Here is an 18193-nt window from a genome sequence, read left to right as displayed (position 1 = left end):
GATGAGATGAAGCATCTAACATTGATTATTTGGGATAGTTACAGTCCCTTGTAACTCCATGGGCATTTGGAGACAGTTTTTCCATTTCTTCAAAACAACCACTGGATTTTTGATAGGGATGCACAGAATTTATAGATTGCTTTTTATATTATTTCTATTATAACAATGTTAAGTTTTCCTAGCCATGAACGCAAGATTTATTTCCATTTATTTAAATGTTTCATTTCTTCAGCAAAATTTGTAGTTTTCTAGGCCTAAGCTGGCACCTCCTTGGTCAAATTAAATACTAAGTGTTTAATGCTTTTTTTTTTGATAACACTATATTTTCTTTTTATTTATTTATTTATTTATTTATTTTTAATTGTTTTATTTTTCATATGTGCATACAAGGCTTGGGTCATTTCTCCCCCCTGCCCCCACCCCCTCCCTTACCACCCACTCTGCCCCTTCCCTCTGCCTCCCACCCCCTCAATACCCAGTAGAAACTATTTTGCCATTATCTCTAATTTTGTTGAAGAGAGAGTATAGGCAATAATAGGAAGGAACAAGTATTCCTAATTGAGATAAGGATAGCTATACAGGGAGTGACTCACATTAATTTCCTGTACGTGTGTGTTACCTCCTAGGTTAATTCTTTTTGACCTAACCTTTTCTCCAGTTCCTGGTCCCCTTTTCCTATTGGCCTCAGTTGCTTTTAAGGTATCTGCTTTAGTTTCTCTGCGTTAAGGGCAACAAACGCTAGCTAATTTTTTAGGTGTCTTACCTATCCTCACCCCTCCCTTGTGTGCTCTCGCTTTTATCATGTGCTCATAGTCCAATCCCCTTGCTGTGTTTGCCCTTGATCTAATGTCCACATATGAGGGACAACATATGATTTTTGGTCTTTTGGGCCAGGCTACCCTCACTCAGAATGATGTTCTCCAATTCCATCCATTTACAAGCGAATGATAACATTTCCTTCTTCATGGCTGCATAAAATTCCATTGTGTATTGATACCACATTTTCTTAATCCATTCGTCAGAGGTGGGGCATCTTGGCTGTTTCCATAACTTGGCTATTGTGAATAATGCTGCAATAAACATGGGTGTGCAGGTGCCTCTGGAGTAACCTGTGTCACAGTCTTTTGGGTATATCCCCAAGAGTGGTATTGCTGGATCAAATGGTAGATCAATGTTTAGCTTTTTAAGTAGCCTCCAAATTTTTTTCCAGAGTGGTTGTACTAGTTTACATTCCCACCAACAGTGTAAGAGGGTTCCTTTTTTCCTGCATCCTCGCCAACACCTGTTGTTTGTGGTGTTGCTAATGATGGCTATTCTAACAGGGGTGAGGTGGAATCTTAGTGTGGTTTTAAATTGCAATTCCTTTATTGCTAGAGATGGTGAGCATTTTTTCATGTGTTTTTAGGCCATCTGAATTTTTTCTTTTGAGAAAGTTCTGTTTAGTTCACTTGCCCATTTCTTTATTGGTTCATTAGTTTTGGGAGGATTTAGTTTTTTAAGTTCCCTATATATTCTGGTTATTAGTCCTTTGTCTGATGTGTAGCTGGCAAATATTTTCTCCCACTCTGTGGGTGTTCTCTTCAGTTTAGAGACCACTTCTTTTGATGAACAGAAGCTTTTTAGTTTTATGAGGTCCCATTTATCTATGCTATCTCTTAGTTGCTGTGCTGCTGGGGTTTCATTGAGAAAGTTCTTGCCTATACCTACTAACTCCAGAGTATTTTCTACTCTTTCCTGTATCAACTTTAGAGTTTGGGGTCTGATATTAAGATCCTTGATCCATTTTGAGTTAATTTTGGTATAGGGTGATATACATGGATCTAGTTTCAGTTTTTTTGCAGACTGCTAACCAGTTTTCCCAGCAGTTTTTGTTGAAGAGGCTGCAATTTTCCATCGTATATTTTTAGCTCCTTTGTCAAAGACAAGTTGGTTATAGTTGTGTGGCTTCATATCTGGGTCCTCTATTCTGTTCCACTGGTCTTCATGTCTGTTTTTGTGCCAGTACCATGCTGTTTTTATCATTATTGCTTTGTAATATAGTTTGAAGTCAGGTATTGTGATACCTCCAGCGTTGTTTTGACTGAGTATTGCCTTGGGTATTCGTGGCCTCTTGTGTTTCCATATAAATTTCACTGTAGATTTTTCGATCTCTTTAATGAATGCCATTGGAATTTTGATGGGAATTGCATTAAACATGTAGATTACTTTTGGGAGTATCGACATTTTTATTATGTTGATTCTACCAATCCATGAGCATGGGAGATCTCTCCACTTTATAGTCTTCCTCAATCTCTTTCTTCAGAAGTTTATAGTTTTCCTTGTAGAGGTCTCTCACATCTTTTGTTAGGTTTACACCTAGGTATTTGATTTTTTTAGGCTATTGTAAATGGAATTGTTTTCATACATTCTTTTTCAGTTTGCTCATTGTTAGTGTATAGAAATGCTAATGATTTTTCTATGTTGATTTTATATCCTGTTACCTTGCTATAGCTATTGATGATGTCTAGGAGGTTTTGGGTAGAGTTTTTTGGGTCTTTAAGGTATAGGATCATGTCGTATGCAAATAGGGATATTTTGACAGTTTATTTACCTATTTGTATTGCTTTTATTCCTTCTTCTTGCCTAATTGCTCTGGCTAGGAATTCCAGTACTATGTTGAATAGGAGTGGAGACAGTGGGCATCCTTGTCTGGTTCCTGATTTTAGAGGGAATGGTTTCAGTTTTTCTCTGTTAAGTATAATGCTGGCTGTAGGTTTGTCATATATAGCTTTTATAATGTTGAGGTACTTTCCTTCTATTCCTAGTTTTCTTAGACCTTTTATCATGAAATGGTTTCAGATCTTATCAAAGGCTTTTTCTGCATCTATTGAGATGATCAATTGGTTTTTGTCTTTGCTTCTGTTAATGTGGTTTATTACGTTTATTGATTTTCGTATGTTGAACCACCCCTGCATCCCTGGGATGAAGCCTACTTCATTGTGGTGAATAATCTTTTTGATGTGTTGTTGAATTCGGTTTTGCCATTATTTTCTTGAGGATTTTTGTGTCAATGTTCATTAAGGAGATTGGCCTATAATTCTCCTTTTTGGAGATGTTTTTGCCTGGTTTTGGGATAAGTGTAATACTGGCTTCATAAAATGTGTTCAGCAGTTGTCCTTCCCTTTGTATTTTGTGGAACAGTTTAAGGAGGGTTGGTATCAGTTCTTTTTTAAAGGTCTGATAGAATTCTGCACAGAATCCATCAGGTCTTGGACTTTTCTTTTTGGGGAGACTCTTGATTGCTGCTTCAATTTCATTTCGTGTTATAGATCTATTCAGGTGATTAATTTCCTTTTGGTTCAGTTTTGGATGATCGTATGTATCTAGAAATCTGTCCATTTCTTTTAGATTTTCAAATTTATTTGAATATAGGTTCTCGAAGTAGTCTCTGATGATTTCCTAGACTTCCATGGTGTTTGTCGTTATCTCCCCTTTTGCATTCCTGATTCTACTAATTTGGGTTTTTTCTCTCCTCATTTTAGTCAGGTTTGCCAGGGGTCTATCAATCTTGTTTATTTTTTCAAAGAACCAACTTTTTGTTTCATTAATTCTTTGTATGGTTTTTTTGGTTTCTATTTCATTGATTTCAGCTCTTATTTTTATTATTTCTCTCCTATTTGTTTTGGGATTTGCTTGTTCTTGTTTTTCTAGGAGTTTGAGATGTATCATTAGGTCATTGATTTGGGATCTTTCAGTCTTTTTAATATATGCACTCATGGCTATAAACTTTCCTCTCAGGACTGCCTTAGCTGTGTCCCATAGGTTCTGGTAGGTTATGTTTTCATTTTCATTGACTTCCAGGAACTTTTTAATTTCCTTTTTTATTTCATCAATGATCCATTGTTCATTAAGTAATGAGTTATTTAGTTTCCAGCTGTTTGCATGTTTTTTGTCTTTACTTTTGTTGTTGAGTTCTACTTTTACTGCATTGTGATCAGATAGTATGTACTGTATAATTTCTATTTTCTTATATTTGCTGAGACTTGCTTTGTGCCCTAGGCTATGATCTATTTTGGAGAAGGTTCCACGGGCTGCTGAGAAGAATGTATATTGTGTAGAAGTTGGATGAAATGTTCTGTAGACATCAACTAGGTCCATTTGATTTATTGTATATTTTAGATCTAGGATTTCTTTATTGATTTTTTGTTTGGATGACCTATCTATTGATGATAATGAGGTGTTAAAGTCTCCCACGACCACTGTGTTGGAGTTAATATATGCTTTTAGGTCTTTCAGGGTATGTTTGATGAAATTGGGTGCATTGACATTGGGTGCATACAAATTGATGATATTATTTCCTTTGTTCTATTCCCCTTTTATTAGTATGGAATGTCCTTCTTTATCTTGTTTGATCAATGTAGGTTTGAAGTCTACTTTGTCAGAGATAAGTATTGCTACTCCTGCCTGTTTTCGGGGGCCATTGATTTGGTAAATCTTCTTCCAGCCTTTCATCCTAAGCCTGTGCTTATATCTATCGGTAAGATGGGTCTCCTGTAAGCAACAAATTGTTGGATCTTCCCTTTTAATCCATTTCATCAATCGGTGCCTTTTGATGGGTGAATTAAGTCCATTAACATTAGTGTTAGTACTGATAGGTATGTGGTGACTCCTGTCTTAGTTGTTTGAAGGTTTGATTGTGTGTACCTAAGTTGAAGTTACTCTCTACTGTCTTGCTTTTTCTTTTCCTGTGGTTTGGTGCTGCCTGAATCTTTTGTAGTGGTGGCTTTGTGGTCACATATTGTTTTAGTTTCTGCTTATCATGGAAGACTTTTATTGCTCCATCTATTTTGAATGATAGTTTTGCTGGGTAGAGTATCCTGGGGTTGAACTTATTTTCATTCAGTGCCCGGAAGATCTCACCCCAAGCTCTTCTTGCTTTTAATGTTTCTGTTGAGAAGTCTGCTGTGATTTTGATGGGTTTACCTTTGTATGTTACTTGTTTTTTCTCTCTTACAGGCTTCAATATTCTTTCCCTAGTTTCTGAACTTGTTGTTTTAATGATGATATGTCATGGGGTTGTTCTGTTTTGATATGGTCTGTTTGGTGTCCTGGAGGACTCTTGCATCTGTATGGGAATATCTTTCTCTAGATTTGGGAAATTTTCTGTTATTATTTTGTTGAATATATTATGCATTCCCTTTGCTTGCACCTCTTCTCCTTCTTCAATGCCCATGATTCTCACATTTGTTCTTTTGATGGAGTTGGTGAGTTCTTGCATTTTCTTTTCACAGGTCTTGAGTTGTTTAATTAATAGTTCTTCAATTTTTCCTTTAATTACCATTTCATCTTCAAGTTCTGATATTCTGACTTCTGTTTGTTCTATTCTGCTGGATTGGCCTTCCATTTTGTTTTGCAGTTCTGTTTCATTCTTTTTTCTGAGGTTTTCCATATCCTGGGTGGTTTCTTCTTTAATGTTGTCTATTTTTGTGCTGAGTTCATTTATCTGTTTATTCATTGTGTTCTCTGTTTCACTTTTGTGTTTATACAGTGCTTCTATGGTTTCCTTTATTTCTTCTTTTGCTTTTTCAAATTCCCTATTTTTGTTGTCTTGGAATTTCTTGAGTGTCTCCTGTACATTTTGGTTGACCCTATCCAGTATCATCTCTATAAAATTCTCATTGAGTACCTGTAGTATGTCTTCTTTTAAATTATTCTTGTGGACTTCATTGGGCCCTTTGGCATAGTTTATCTTCATTTTGTTGGAGTCTGGATCTGAGTTTCTGTTCTCTTCATTCCCCTCTGGTTCCTGTACTAATTTTTTGCTGTGGGGAAACTGGTTTCCCTGTTTTTTCTATTTTCCCATCATTGTCTTTGGTGTTGTTACTGTCCCTGTACTGTGTGCAATTAAGTATTTTCTAGCTTGTAATAATAACAATGGTGATATTTAGAATGGAAGGGTGAGTGGAGATGGAAAGCAAGAAGTTAAAGAAAAGGGAAAAACAAATAAACAGACAAGAAGGAGAAAACAGAACAAGGAATCAGACAAGAAAGAAAGACAGGGAGCGTTAGTGTACTAATCGACAGTAAGGTGAATAGGCATTAGAAAGACAGAGAGGATTGAAAATAAAAAATAAAAAAAAAGATAAGAATAAAAATAAAAAATAAGTAAATGAAAGAAATATCTATATATAAAAATAAAATAAAATAAAATGAAAAATAGAAAATTAAAAAAAACCAAAAAACCAAAAAATATAAAAACCTCCAAGTTCAAATGCAATGAAGTTTCAGTCTTAATAATTTGGGTGTCCGTCTTACTCTCCAATCCTGGAGATGGTGCCTCAGATGCTGTTCTGTAGTTGTCTCATCAAAGGGGATGCATAAAGTAGAACAAAACTACACATACACACACAAAAAAAAACCCACCAAGTGTCCCAAGTTCAAATGCAATACAGTTTCAGTAAGTTTTTCAGCATGCAGGTGTAATTCGGTTGTTCTCTCATCAAAGGTAGGGAGAAAAAGAGAAAAAAAAAGAGTCTGGAGACAGTTCTGAGAACGGTGTCTGCGGCTGTGTCTTGCCTGCCCACTGCTGTCAGCCTGCTGTTGCTGGAGGCGTTATTTATGCAGATCTCAGGGGTGAGCTTAGCACTCACCAGGCCCTACAGGTTTTGTTTACTCAGAGTTCTCCTGTGCATGAGCCTCTGCTACAAGCTTTCCCCTTTTCAAGCACTGGGAAAGGTGACACTGCACCTGCGTTCTCAGGCCTGCATGTTTATTTAAGATCATGTGGGAGGTGGGTCTTCCCCCCTCTCCTGTGCAGTTCTCCTCCCACCTCTGCTTTCACAAGCTTTCCTGCTCCTGATTACTGGGCGGTGCTGCTGCTCCTGCCAGCGGCCATGTTTGTTTACAGCTCTCATGGGAAGTGGGTCTTCCCTCCTCTCCTGTGGAGTTTTCCTCCCTCCAACACTCTCACAAGCTTTCCTGCTCCTGGTTGCTGGGTGTGCGCCACCGCTCCTGCCAGAGCCTCTCCGGCCCACCCGGCTTGTTTATTTACAGTCCCGGGAAGGATTCCCTTCCCCCAATCTTCGGCGCTCAGTGCACCCTACCCTCTTTCCCGCGTGTCTTTATTGTTCTTATTGCTTATTAGTCAGTTTCTCTTTTCCCTGAGTGGAGGTCTGGGTATGCTGCTCTGGCCCAAGCTTGTCTGTGGGAGTACCACGGTACCGCGAAGCTCACCTTGTCCGTATCTTCCCAAGCCATCTGGGCGTGGGCAACTGTCAGTCCGGGTTCCCTCCTTGTTTCTCTGTTTAACGTGAAGTGGAGATTCTCTGCGCCAGCTGGAGGTGTGGAGGGGGTCAATGTTTTGCCTCTTCTCAGTGATTTTGCCTGCAAAGTGTGTCTCCAGTGTCCCTCCAAGATTTAACTATAGGAGGCTCACTTTCTGTTTCCTCCCTCTAGCTGCCATCTTGGAATCTCCATGTTTAATGCTTTTGAATGCTATTATAAATACAATCATATTCTTAATCTCATTTTCAGGTTTTTTATTGTCAGTGTATAGTAGTTGTAGTGATTCTTGTGTGTTGATCTTGTACCCTATAATTTTACTGAATACATCTGCTAACTCTATTTTTTATTCCTTCAGATCTTTTTATAAAGTGGATCAGGCTGTCTGTGAATAAACATAGATTTACTTCTTTTTGTCAATTTTGCTTTTTAAACTTTTCTATTAGTTTCTCTGGCAAGAATTCCAAATGATTTGTTGAATAGCAGAAATGAAAATAGACAGTCTTTGTTCTTATTTCTGATCTATAGCAATGTTTTTAGTCTTTCACTACTGAATATGAGGTTAGTATTCATGAGTCCCCATAAATGTCCACTACAATTTTGATAAAAAATTCTTTCCATTCCAATTGTGTTTCTTAATCTCTGGCTCCTGAGTAGCTGGGATTATGGGTGTGAGCTACTGTGTCTAGCCTGCTAGGAGATATTTGACAATACATTAGCACAGAAATTGATAACATTAATGAGTGCATGTTATACACATGGTAACATGCTAAAACTTTATAATAGTAATGTCTGTGTCAGTCCTCACAAAAATGCTATGAAGTTTTGCTGCTCAAGTAGCTAGGAGGATAGGTGTGAGTGGATAGATGATTACCAGGACTGGATAGGTGATTACCCAGACCTGGTAACCATCATTCTATTTACTGCTTCTTTGTTTGCTTGTTTGTCTTCTTTTGTTTGGGGGAATACAGGGGATTGAAGTAAGGGTCATGTACTTGCTATGGAAGCATTCTACCACTTGAGCCGCAGACTCAGTCTATCTCTGTTTCTTTGCATTTAATTTTTTTTTTAGATTCCACATACAAGGGAGAATATTTGTTTTTCTGTGTCTGGTTTATTTCTTTCACATACCATTTCCAGTTCCAACCATGTTGTAAAAATTACAAAATTCTTTCTTTAAAAATGAATAGTATTCTATTTTGGATATATTTTACCTTTCTTTATCCATTCATCTGTTAATGGACACAGGTTGATTGCATAAATTGGCTGTTATGAAAATGTTGCAATGAATGTGATGAATGTGGGAATGCAGACTATGTATTCTGATTTCAATCTTTTTAAAACTCTGTCAATATGAATAGTTAGGTAACACAGGAGAGTATATATGAGAGAGAGAGAGAAGAAAACAGTTTGAAGCCCAAGAAAAGATGCCATCAAAAGGTAAAACAGTTGGACCTATGGCAGACTGGCAACTCTAGCTTCAAGATAAGCCCACACTCCCACAAGACTTAAGCCCAGTGAGGGATATTCGTGACAGTGATTGCTCTGGTGTGGAAGGATATTCTTGGCAAAGAAGGACATTTTGTTGCTCCCCTAATCTTAGAAGGAGTTATCAAGGCACCAACTTGAGAGGGATATGCTGCCAGGAGGGAGTACAATTGTTTGATGCTCAGGCAGAAACAATGCACGAAGCTTGTGGTTGGTTTAAATTCAGCCTCTAGGGCCTTCATTCTGCTCTCTGAACTGACTGCTAGGAGATTTCAGAGCCCTGCACACAGACTCTCCAAATCATGTGATAGCCACGGCCTCCAACACACAGGGAAGAAACTTGTTTGGCAGGGTCTGAAAGCACTAAGACACAATCCCTGGAGCTGAATCCTGGCATATGTTGGGTGACAGTTGAGATTGAAGGCCCAGAGTCTAGACCCACTCAATCACAAAACATGTGCATCCCACTCCTCAACATAGGAATGTGAACTGCTGGACAAAGTCGTGTGAGTTAAGACCAGCAAGCAGAGTGACTAGGTTCCTCAGTTCTCCCCAAATAGTGAAGACTTCAGTGCTCTGTTTGCTTCCTCTACTCTCTGAAACATTGGGAGTTACCATGAGGCTTGGATGGTTGCTGCCCACAGGGACACAAACTAGGGGTAGTGTGAAACAAGGGGGAACCTGTCTTGCCTATAGTCTATAAAGTTCCCTGCAGCCAAAAGAAGCTCCAAGTACATAAAGTAAGGTAGCTTCCATGTGAAATCAGCCCAGAAGTAGACAACTAATCCTCCTACATGAGACTCTAGGTAGATTACTTCAATCTGAGCAGTATTGGGAATCAGGCCTAGTGCCCAGAGCACATGGACAAATGCTTGGTTAACTGAGCAACCCTCAAAGACCAGTGATGAGAAATAAGACCTCAACTTGGCCACTACAGAGTACTACATGAACAATGAGACTATTTCAACTGAAAGAGTACAGGTGAATAAAACATCCAATAAATGACTTAGCCTAACATGTATAAATTCCAACATAGAAACACAAGTACTATGAGAAAACAAGGGAACATGTCTCCTCCAAAAGTCAATAATTCCATGAAAAGGGACTGAAATGATGGTGAAATGATGAAATTTCAAACAATGAACTCAAAAGAACAATAAGAATGATTAATGAAATTAAAGAGGACATGGATACCGACCTGAATGAATTCAAAGAGAATACAAAAAACAGCTGAAGGAACTCTAAGAGAATTTTAAAAATCTGAATGAAATAAGGAAGACAACACAGAATGTGAAAGAGGATTTCAACAAAGATACAAAACCTGAAAAAGTCATTTTGAAGTTCAGGAAATACAAAGTTCAAGAACCCAACTAAAACTCAGTTGAACGTCTTGTTAATAGGATGGAACAAGTTGAAAATTGAGTATCAGGGATTAGAGATAAAGTAGAATAATTAGACCAATCAGCCAAAGACAAAGAAAAAATACCAAGGAACTATGAAGAGAACATGCAAGACCTCTGGAACACCACCAAAAGACCAAATGGTCTTTCCTTTATACCTATGGGTACAGAAGAAGGAGAAAAGGTAGAAGCTAAAGGTATAGAAAATATATTCAATGAAATAAGCAGAAAACTGCTCTGAACTTGAGAAAGACAAAGTCATCCAGGTATAGAGACTTTCAGAACACAAAATAGGCAAGATAAAAAGAAATACTCCTAAGCATCTCCCTTTTCTCACACAAGATACATAAATCAACTCAAAATGGACCAAAGACTTTCTTGTACATATTCTAACTGTAAAAGTATTAGAAGAATACACAAAGGCAATGCTCCATGACTTTGATCTGGACAATGATTTCGTGGAGATGAGGTTAAAAATTATAGACAACAAAAGCAAAAATAAGACATAAGATTGCATCAGACTTAAACTTTTCTCTATAAGCATAGCAACAAACAACAAAACAAAAACACACAGAATAGGAGAAAATATTTATAAAACATTATCTAGAAGGGGTTATGTTCAAGGAACTGAAACAACTAATAGGCAAATACCCCAGTAGCCTGATTTTTAATAGGGAAAAGGACATGAACAGACATTTCTCAAAAGAAGGCAAGCAACTGGACAACATATATATGGAAAAATGCTCAAAACTAATAATCTGGGAAATGCAAATTAAATCCTCATGAGGTATCCCCTTACACCTGTTAGAATGACTGTAATCAAATTGATGAAAGGTATGATAAAGAAGTGAAAAGAGATTCTTTGTACACTGTTGGTGACCATGTAAATTAGTGCAGCTGTTATGGGAACAATATGGAGGTTAGTCAGGAAAAGTAAAGGGGAACTACAATATGAATCAGTTATGCAACTCCTCAGTCAGACTCTTAAGTCTCCCACATCCATTACATAATTATTCATAATGGCCAATAGAGGGAAGCAATCTAAGTGTCAATGGATGAATGGATAAAATAATGTAGCACATACACACTACAGATAATATTCAGACTTAAAAAGGAAGAAAATGTTATCTCTGGCAACAACATTGTGTACCTGGGCACATTACACTAAGTGAAAGAGCCAGGAAAATTTTAGATGGCAGCAAATTTTTTAGATCTATTGCTCAGAATGACTACAGTTAATAAAAAGTAGTGTAAACCACAAAATGCAAAGAGAATAAATATAAACCATTCCCACCATAAAAAGTTAAGTACTTGAGGTGTGTAAATTAGCTTAATTTAATAATTTCATAATGCATATATACATAAATGTGATAATATACCCAATGTTAATTATAATTATTATTTATAAATTAAAAGTTAACAAAATAAATGAAAACCTTTTTAAGACCACAAAATATATGTGAAATGTGTATCAAAAAACACTGAAAAAGAAATTAAAGAAGAACTGAGGAAATGAATAGATATCCGTGTCCACGGATTGGAACTTACTATTGTGAAGATATCCTTACATCTGAAACAGATCTAAGGATTCAATAAATTTATTATCAATATTCCAATAGGAAGTTTTGTGTGAAAACAGATAATCTGATTATAAATTTATATGAAAGGAATTGAAACTGAAAAAATTCATCTTGGAAATGCTCAGTTCCTGGATTTCAGATTTACTATTAAGTTATAATCTGGAAAGTGTCATGTTAAGAAAAGATAGAAATATATATCAGAATTAAGAATATAGAACAGTATATAGAAGACTAAAATTGATCCACTCATGTATTTTACACTGCTTTGCATCTTTCTTATCTGCCAAAGCTGGTCAGCTGGATGGTTTCTGTGGTTTGTGTGTTGACATCTAAGAGATCCATATGTAAAGACTTGACCCCCAGTTTGGGTTTTGCAAGTTGCTGAGGATTTTTAAGAGCTGGTAGAAAGAATAAAAATAGAGGAGATGAACCAGTTTGGCTTATTGTACATATATACATGGAAAAGTCACAAGGAAATTCCCTGTGTAGCTATCTTAAACAAACAAACATCTCATTTTTTTCTTTTACAAAATAGGAGAACAGGAAGGCGGAACAGGTCCTGTCTGGGTTTTGGTAATTGTGGGAGGCAAAGAAGGTGGGAGAAATGGTGTAGGAGGGTGAATATGGTACAAATACTATGTACATATGTATGTAAACTATTCAGGAATTGGGGGGGGGGCGATGAAGGAGAGCAGTGAAGGAGGTGAATTCAAGTGTGATATATTTAATACGTTATAAGAACCTTTGTAAATGCCACAATGTACCTCCACCCAGCACAATAATAAAGGAAAAAAACACATATTGTGTATTTCTATTGTGTATATGGTATAATTCTATTTTATATGAAATATCAAAGATAGACAATTCACAAATATATAAAGTACAAAGTAAAGTTGCTTATGGCTGGGATTGGGTAGGGCAAGGAAAATGGAGTTAAGCCATTAATGGTCACAGGAGTTCCTGGGAGCTGTTGAATAGGTTCTAAACTTGATTGTGAGATGGATACATGACTGTGAATTTACAAAAATCTATTTAATTGCACACTTTACAGAGGTGAATGTATAGGTATATTCTTGGAGGGGAAGTAACACCAGTTTTGCTGAATTAGATGTTGAGCCTACTTTCCAGTCATTTCTGGTTCTTATGTAATCCAGTGTAAAAGATCAGAGGTGTCATTCTCACTGATGTGATTGATAGTGATTGCCAAGAGAAAACCTGGTCACTTTAGAGAATCTGAACAGGGAGAACTGGGTTTGAAATTCTGGTGAAATTCATAGGCGCCGCTTAGTAGATCCATATCCAAAATTGTCAATATAATCTATAATAACCCAATAAAGGCAAGAGCTACAAGGATGAAGATTTGCTAGAAATGAAAGTTTGCATGGTATTGCCTGGAACAGCATCTTATCAAGACAGTTACTGCAGATGCAAGGCACAGGTAGTGGAAACAGGAGTTGTGAATGCTACCTTTGGCATGATAAATGGCAAGGGGACAGAACACACCATAGGAGTTAAGCTGACACAGAAAGTGCATGGATGATCATGGTGTTGGGTGCTTTTAATATTTTCCTAGAGATGTATGGAGCTAAAAATATAAAGGGGTGTGAATCCGGACTTACTTGTTTATCTTTACCCAAGGAAAAGTTGACCATGATCTGAGGGAATGCTTTTATTCCTGTTCTTTTTCATATAGTGGCATATAAACCCATATGGGTCATAGAAGTATTATTTTTATATTATTATGTTTGCCTCTTCAAGAGCCTCTGTACAAATGTACTCAAAGATTGTGGCTTGGAAATCTTTCTGAAGCATGTATTTTCATGGTGGCTCTCTGCTACAAAACCTAGAGTGACTTCTTATGCCAACCTTTAAACTCCTCTGGTAATTTGAATAATTCTCAGTGTGGTTTCAGAATACTTTAGCAGTTTGCCAATAATTTTCACCTCCCCCTCAAAAAGCATGCTATTGTCCCATAGAATTCCAGTTCCTTTTGTAAGTGGTCAAAGAGTCAGCATCCATCCATGTCTTCTCTGCATCCCCATCTTCCACAAAAGAATATTCAGGTGTGATCAGAGATTATAATGAATTAGTCACCACTACAGGACTCTAGAGAGAATTGATCCTAAAGAGGTCCAGGGTAATTGCTTTTTCTTTAATGAGTTACTCCAGGATCTGGACTCCTCTGGGATGCAGAGCCTCTTAGGCCCATGGCTGACTGGAAGGGAGGAGTGAGAAGGGATGGTGCAGACATAGGTCATGAATACAAAGACTGTTACTTCCTTTGCCTGTAATGAATAAAAGGGAGCCAAGTCTTAGGTCATCATCCAGGAGTCAGTCTCAGACCTTCTAGGTGAGTTTTGAGGAGGGAAGTTGGGCTGGCGTATTACTGTCTTTCCACAATGGGAGTTTTGATTTACTATGCCGTATGGTGTTCTGCAGGAACACCATATAATATACTGCCTTGTCTATTTGCCGTATTTTTGCCTCCCAAGACCGCTACATTGTAGAAGTATTTTGATTCATAGCCACCTTGCATAATCTTTTTATTAATGCGAGGGTGCATTACTATTACCTCCTTGCAAGGTATTCTCCCAGGATCTCATCGTCTCAACATAGTAACAGTTCTGTGGGATGCGGTTCAATGCAGCAGTTTTTAAGCCTTCTTCTATTTTGCTTTCAACTCAGAATCATAATAAATTTGAGACAGAGATTCAGAGATGATGATTAAATTAGTCTGAGGAGTTTAGTAATCTATATTTGAATGGCAATGTATATACTTGCACCTCAAGTGCAATCCACTGACTGAGTAAATTGTTGCAGAGTATTGACATCATCTGGGTTCATTTAAGTGTAAAAACTGGGCTACAGAAGCAGCATCACTGTTTATACAAGTAAGCTGACTTGCATGTACATGAAATGTTAGAAACACTTGTCAGTTATTCTTATGGATAGTTCAGGTTGAAAAAGATGCGATGTCCAGATTTACCAGCTGAAAAGGATTTGAATGTCATTAGTTCATCAATGGTGACACCTGCAAGTGTGTGTCTAGTTTGTGTTCCCTCTATATATTCCTACAGAGGTATGCATCCTACTGAAACAGGAAAGCGTGTTTTGGAGAAACAAGGTGCGTGATTTTCTCCAAATGTTCCTTCTCTCTATACAGCACCACTATAATATTCAAGTGTCCAACTGTTAATGCTGCTGCATTAAACACCATCAACAGGGTGAAGATTCCAGCGGGTAGACTCATTTATAGAGTTTAAGTGAAAGAGCTGTCCAAATCTGTTAATGTACCTCCTCAGATGTCTTTGCCAGTTTTGAGATATACTGGGGTTCATTAGTCAGGGTTGTCCACAAGAAACCACAATAGTGTGAGTATATGTTTGTGTGTATGTATGTATTTTGTGGACATTTTTTTAAAGGAACACTGGATACTGATAAATCCTAATTCTAGGGGCAGAATTCTGCATTTTTTTCTCTTACATCCTTCAATTCATTTGTGAAGCTTATCATATCATGTAGGATAATGTACTTTTAATCTACTTAAATGTTAATAACATTGTAAAAATACCTCCATGGTACTATCTAGAACTGGTATTTAACAAAAAATTAGTATCAGGACCTAGCTAAGTTGCTGTATATTATGAATGATGACATATCTATAGACATCTGAGGTAAACCTCAGGTGAGGTTTTGAAAAACATGTATGCCTCTTTTTAATTTTCTCATAGTTTATAAAATACTGATCAGATGTTTTTTGACACTGGCATCAATAAGGTCATGTGAATGGAAGCATAGAGTTATATTTTCTGTAACTAGTATTACTGAAGTAAGTCCTACATCATTTTTCATAAATGACAAATTATGTAATTTAGTGCTAAATGGTACTGAATTTATGTTCAGGCAATATTTAAGAGGAATAGTTATTCTAACTTGTTGGTAGTTTGCTGCCTTTAAAAATGAAGGAATTTGTGTCTCAGCTGAAGCACCGAACAACAAATATACTTAGTAATGTTCTATCCAGGCACCATGTCAGGCGCTGGCCCTGCTGCAGTCATGCAGGCAGAAGCAAATTTTCACGCATGGAGTTTACAGTTTGGTATGAAGTAAGCCAGAAACAATTGATCAATGACCCTGAGTGCTATGGGATGAGTAGAGGAGGCTATGGGAAAATGGCAACAGGCTTCACTTGATCTGGGAGAAGGTTAAGTTTGTTCTGCAGGGTCATGTAACGTACATGAAGGGGGATGCCATGTTAAGAGGCAATAGAGGAGACAAAGTGATCAGCAGGAAAAACATCAGGGGGTTATAGACAAGAAGCAGGAAATAAGGACTTTCAATCCCAGCCTTACTTCAAAGTGGAATGCATATATCTCTGTTGAGACGTATGAAGCTGTGGAAGTAGGCCCAGATCAGGTAGTGAAGCATCATTTGTGCCCTTGAAAGGACCTGCATATTTGTCTTAAGACCAAAGACAATTCCCTGAATCAATATGCAGATTTACATATACCACACTGTGAACAAAGCAACTGAAAGTGCTTTGAGGACATTGAGGTATGGAAATAAGAACATGAATTGAGAGTCTGCTTCATTAGTCTAGGAAAGAAAAGGTGTCATCTTGTTCTAGGAACACAGTCTTATGATGAGGAATGGGTGAAGTAGCAGAAGAATGAAGGAGAGAATCTATATTAGTATGTAGAATTGAATTGAAAGTAAGAAAAAGGAATGAATGAAATAAATTCAAGGTTTCTGATTTAATACAGAACTCTTAAATAAGTTAGAGGAGAATGAGAAGTTGGGAGAGAGGAAACTGCAATCATGAGTTTCATTTGGAATCTACTGAGTTGAACTTGCCTGTAACACACGGAAGGGAAGACAGTGATTAAGCAACTGGATACAGAGTTTGGTAGGTGAGTAAAATATTTACACTTATGTTATAAGATATTGTTGCAGATAATTTTTCCTTGGGAGAATATATAGATTTATAAGAGTATAGGGTTCTGAAAAATCATCCAAGAACATAAAAATGTAAGATACCCCTAGAACAGAAGCCAATTACAGTTGCCTATGAGAAACTATGAGATATACAGTGTAGGAGATGATAAAGTACTAAAAGATGTTATTGAGAGTTCAGGAAAGCCATTAAAATTATAGAGATTATAGACATTTGGCATTCAGAGATTATGGTGATGAGGGTGAGATCAGTTATTGAAAATACAGAACGTGAACATGAAAATATGTTCTTTATTTAGATTTTCAAGGGACCATGGTATTTTCTCTTAAAGATATTGAAGATAAAGTATGACAGAAAGGAACCAAACTGTCACCTCAGAGTTCCTCCTCCTGGGCCTACCCATCCAGCCAGAGAACCAACACTTGTTCTATGTCCTGTTCCTGGCCATGTACCTTATCACCATCTTGGGGAATCTCCTCATCATTGTCCTCATTCTACTGGACTCCCATCTCCACACACCCATGTATTTGTTTCTCAGCAACTTGTCCTTGTCTGACCTCTGCTTTTCCTCTGTGACCATTCCAAAACTGTTGCATATCATAAAAAGCCAAGTACCCTCCATTTCTTATGCAGGATGCCTGACACAAATGTATTTCTTCCTGTTTTTTGCTGACTTGGAGAGCTTCCTTCTTGTGGCCATGGCCTATGACCGCTATGTGGCCATCTGCTTCCCTCTGCACTACACCAACATCATGAGCCCCAAGCTGTGTGTGTGCCTGGTGGTGCTGTCTTGGATGCTGACCACGTTCCATGCCATGTTGCACACCCTGCTTATGACCAGATTGTCTTTCTGTGAAGACAATGAGATCCCTCACTTTTTTTGTGATATATCTGCTCTTCTGAAGCTCGCCTGCTCTGACACTCAGGTTAATGAGTTGGTGATGTTTGTTATGGGTGGGTTCGTTGGTGTCATTCCATTCCTACTCATCATCATGTCCTATGCAGGAATCGTGTCCTCCATCCTCAAGGTCTTTTCTTCTCGGGGTTTCCACAAGGCCTTCTCCACCTGTGGATCTCATCTCTCTGTGGTCTCACTATTCTATGGAACAACCTCTGGTCTCTACTTAACTCCACCAGCTAATAATTCTCCTGTGAAGGAGACTACCATGGCTCTGATGTATACAGTGGTGACTCCCTTGCTGAACCCCTTCATCTACAGCCTGAGGAACAGAGACATGCATGGTGCCCTGAGAAGAGTTCTTTGTAAGAGTGAAATCCCCTTCTTCCCATGAGGGTAACACTTGGGATTTTTAATATAATTTTCTCCAATAAATACATTGATACTTATATTGAAATATTATTGCAGATTTTTCCCTCTCTTTGAGATCTTTACTTAAAAGTACATGCTGTATAGTTTTTAATACAGAAAAGAAAAGATGTTCAGATGAGTAGCTGAAATAGGAAATCTGATCTTAGCGACCTGTATATGCCTGTCTTTGTCCTGCTCAGAT

At 37.6% G+C, this 18193-nt stretch overlaps 1 protein-coding gene across 1 annotated transcript; it reads left to right on the top strand.

Moving 5' to 3' along the window:
- The first annotated feature begins 17029 nt into the window (after positions 1 to 17029).
- Positions 17030 to 17974, top strand: LOC109692042 (olfactory receptor 1468-like). Its single transcript, XM_020172419.1, has one exon. The coding sequence runs from the start codon at positions 17030 to 17032 to the stop codon at positions 17972 to 17974; it is 945 nt and encodes a 314-aa protein (XP_020028008.1).
- Positions 17975 to 18193: the final 219 nt, after the last annotated feature.

This window comes from Castor canadensis, chromosome 11 (genome assembly GCF_047511655.1).
Source record: "Castor canadensis chromosome 11, mCasCan1.hap1v2, whole genome shotgun sequence".
Lineage (NCBI taxonomy): Eukaryota > Metazoa > Chordata > Mammalia > Rodentia > Castoridae > Castor > Castor canadensis.
Note: the sequence above shows the minus strand (reverse complement) of the source record. Positions and strands in the feature narration are given on the sequence as shown.

Coding starts and splice junctions, on each gene's coding strand:
- LOC109692042 (XM_020172419.1), top strand. CDS start 17,030: ATGACAGAAAGGAACCAAACTGTCACCTCAGAGTTCCTCCTCCTGGGC.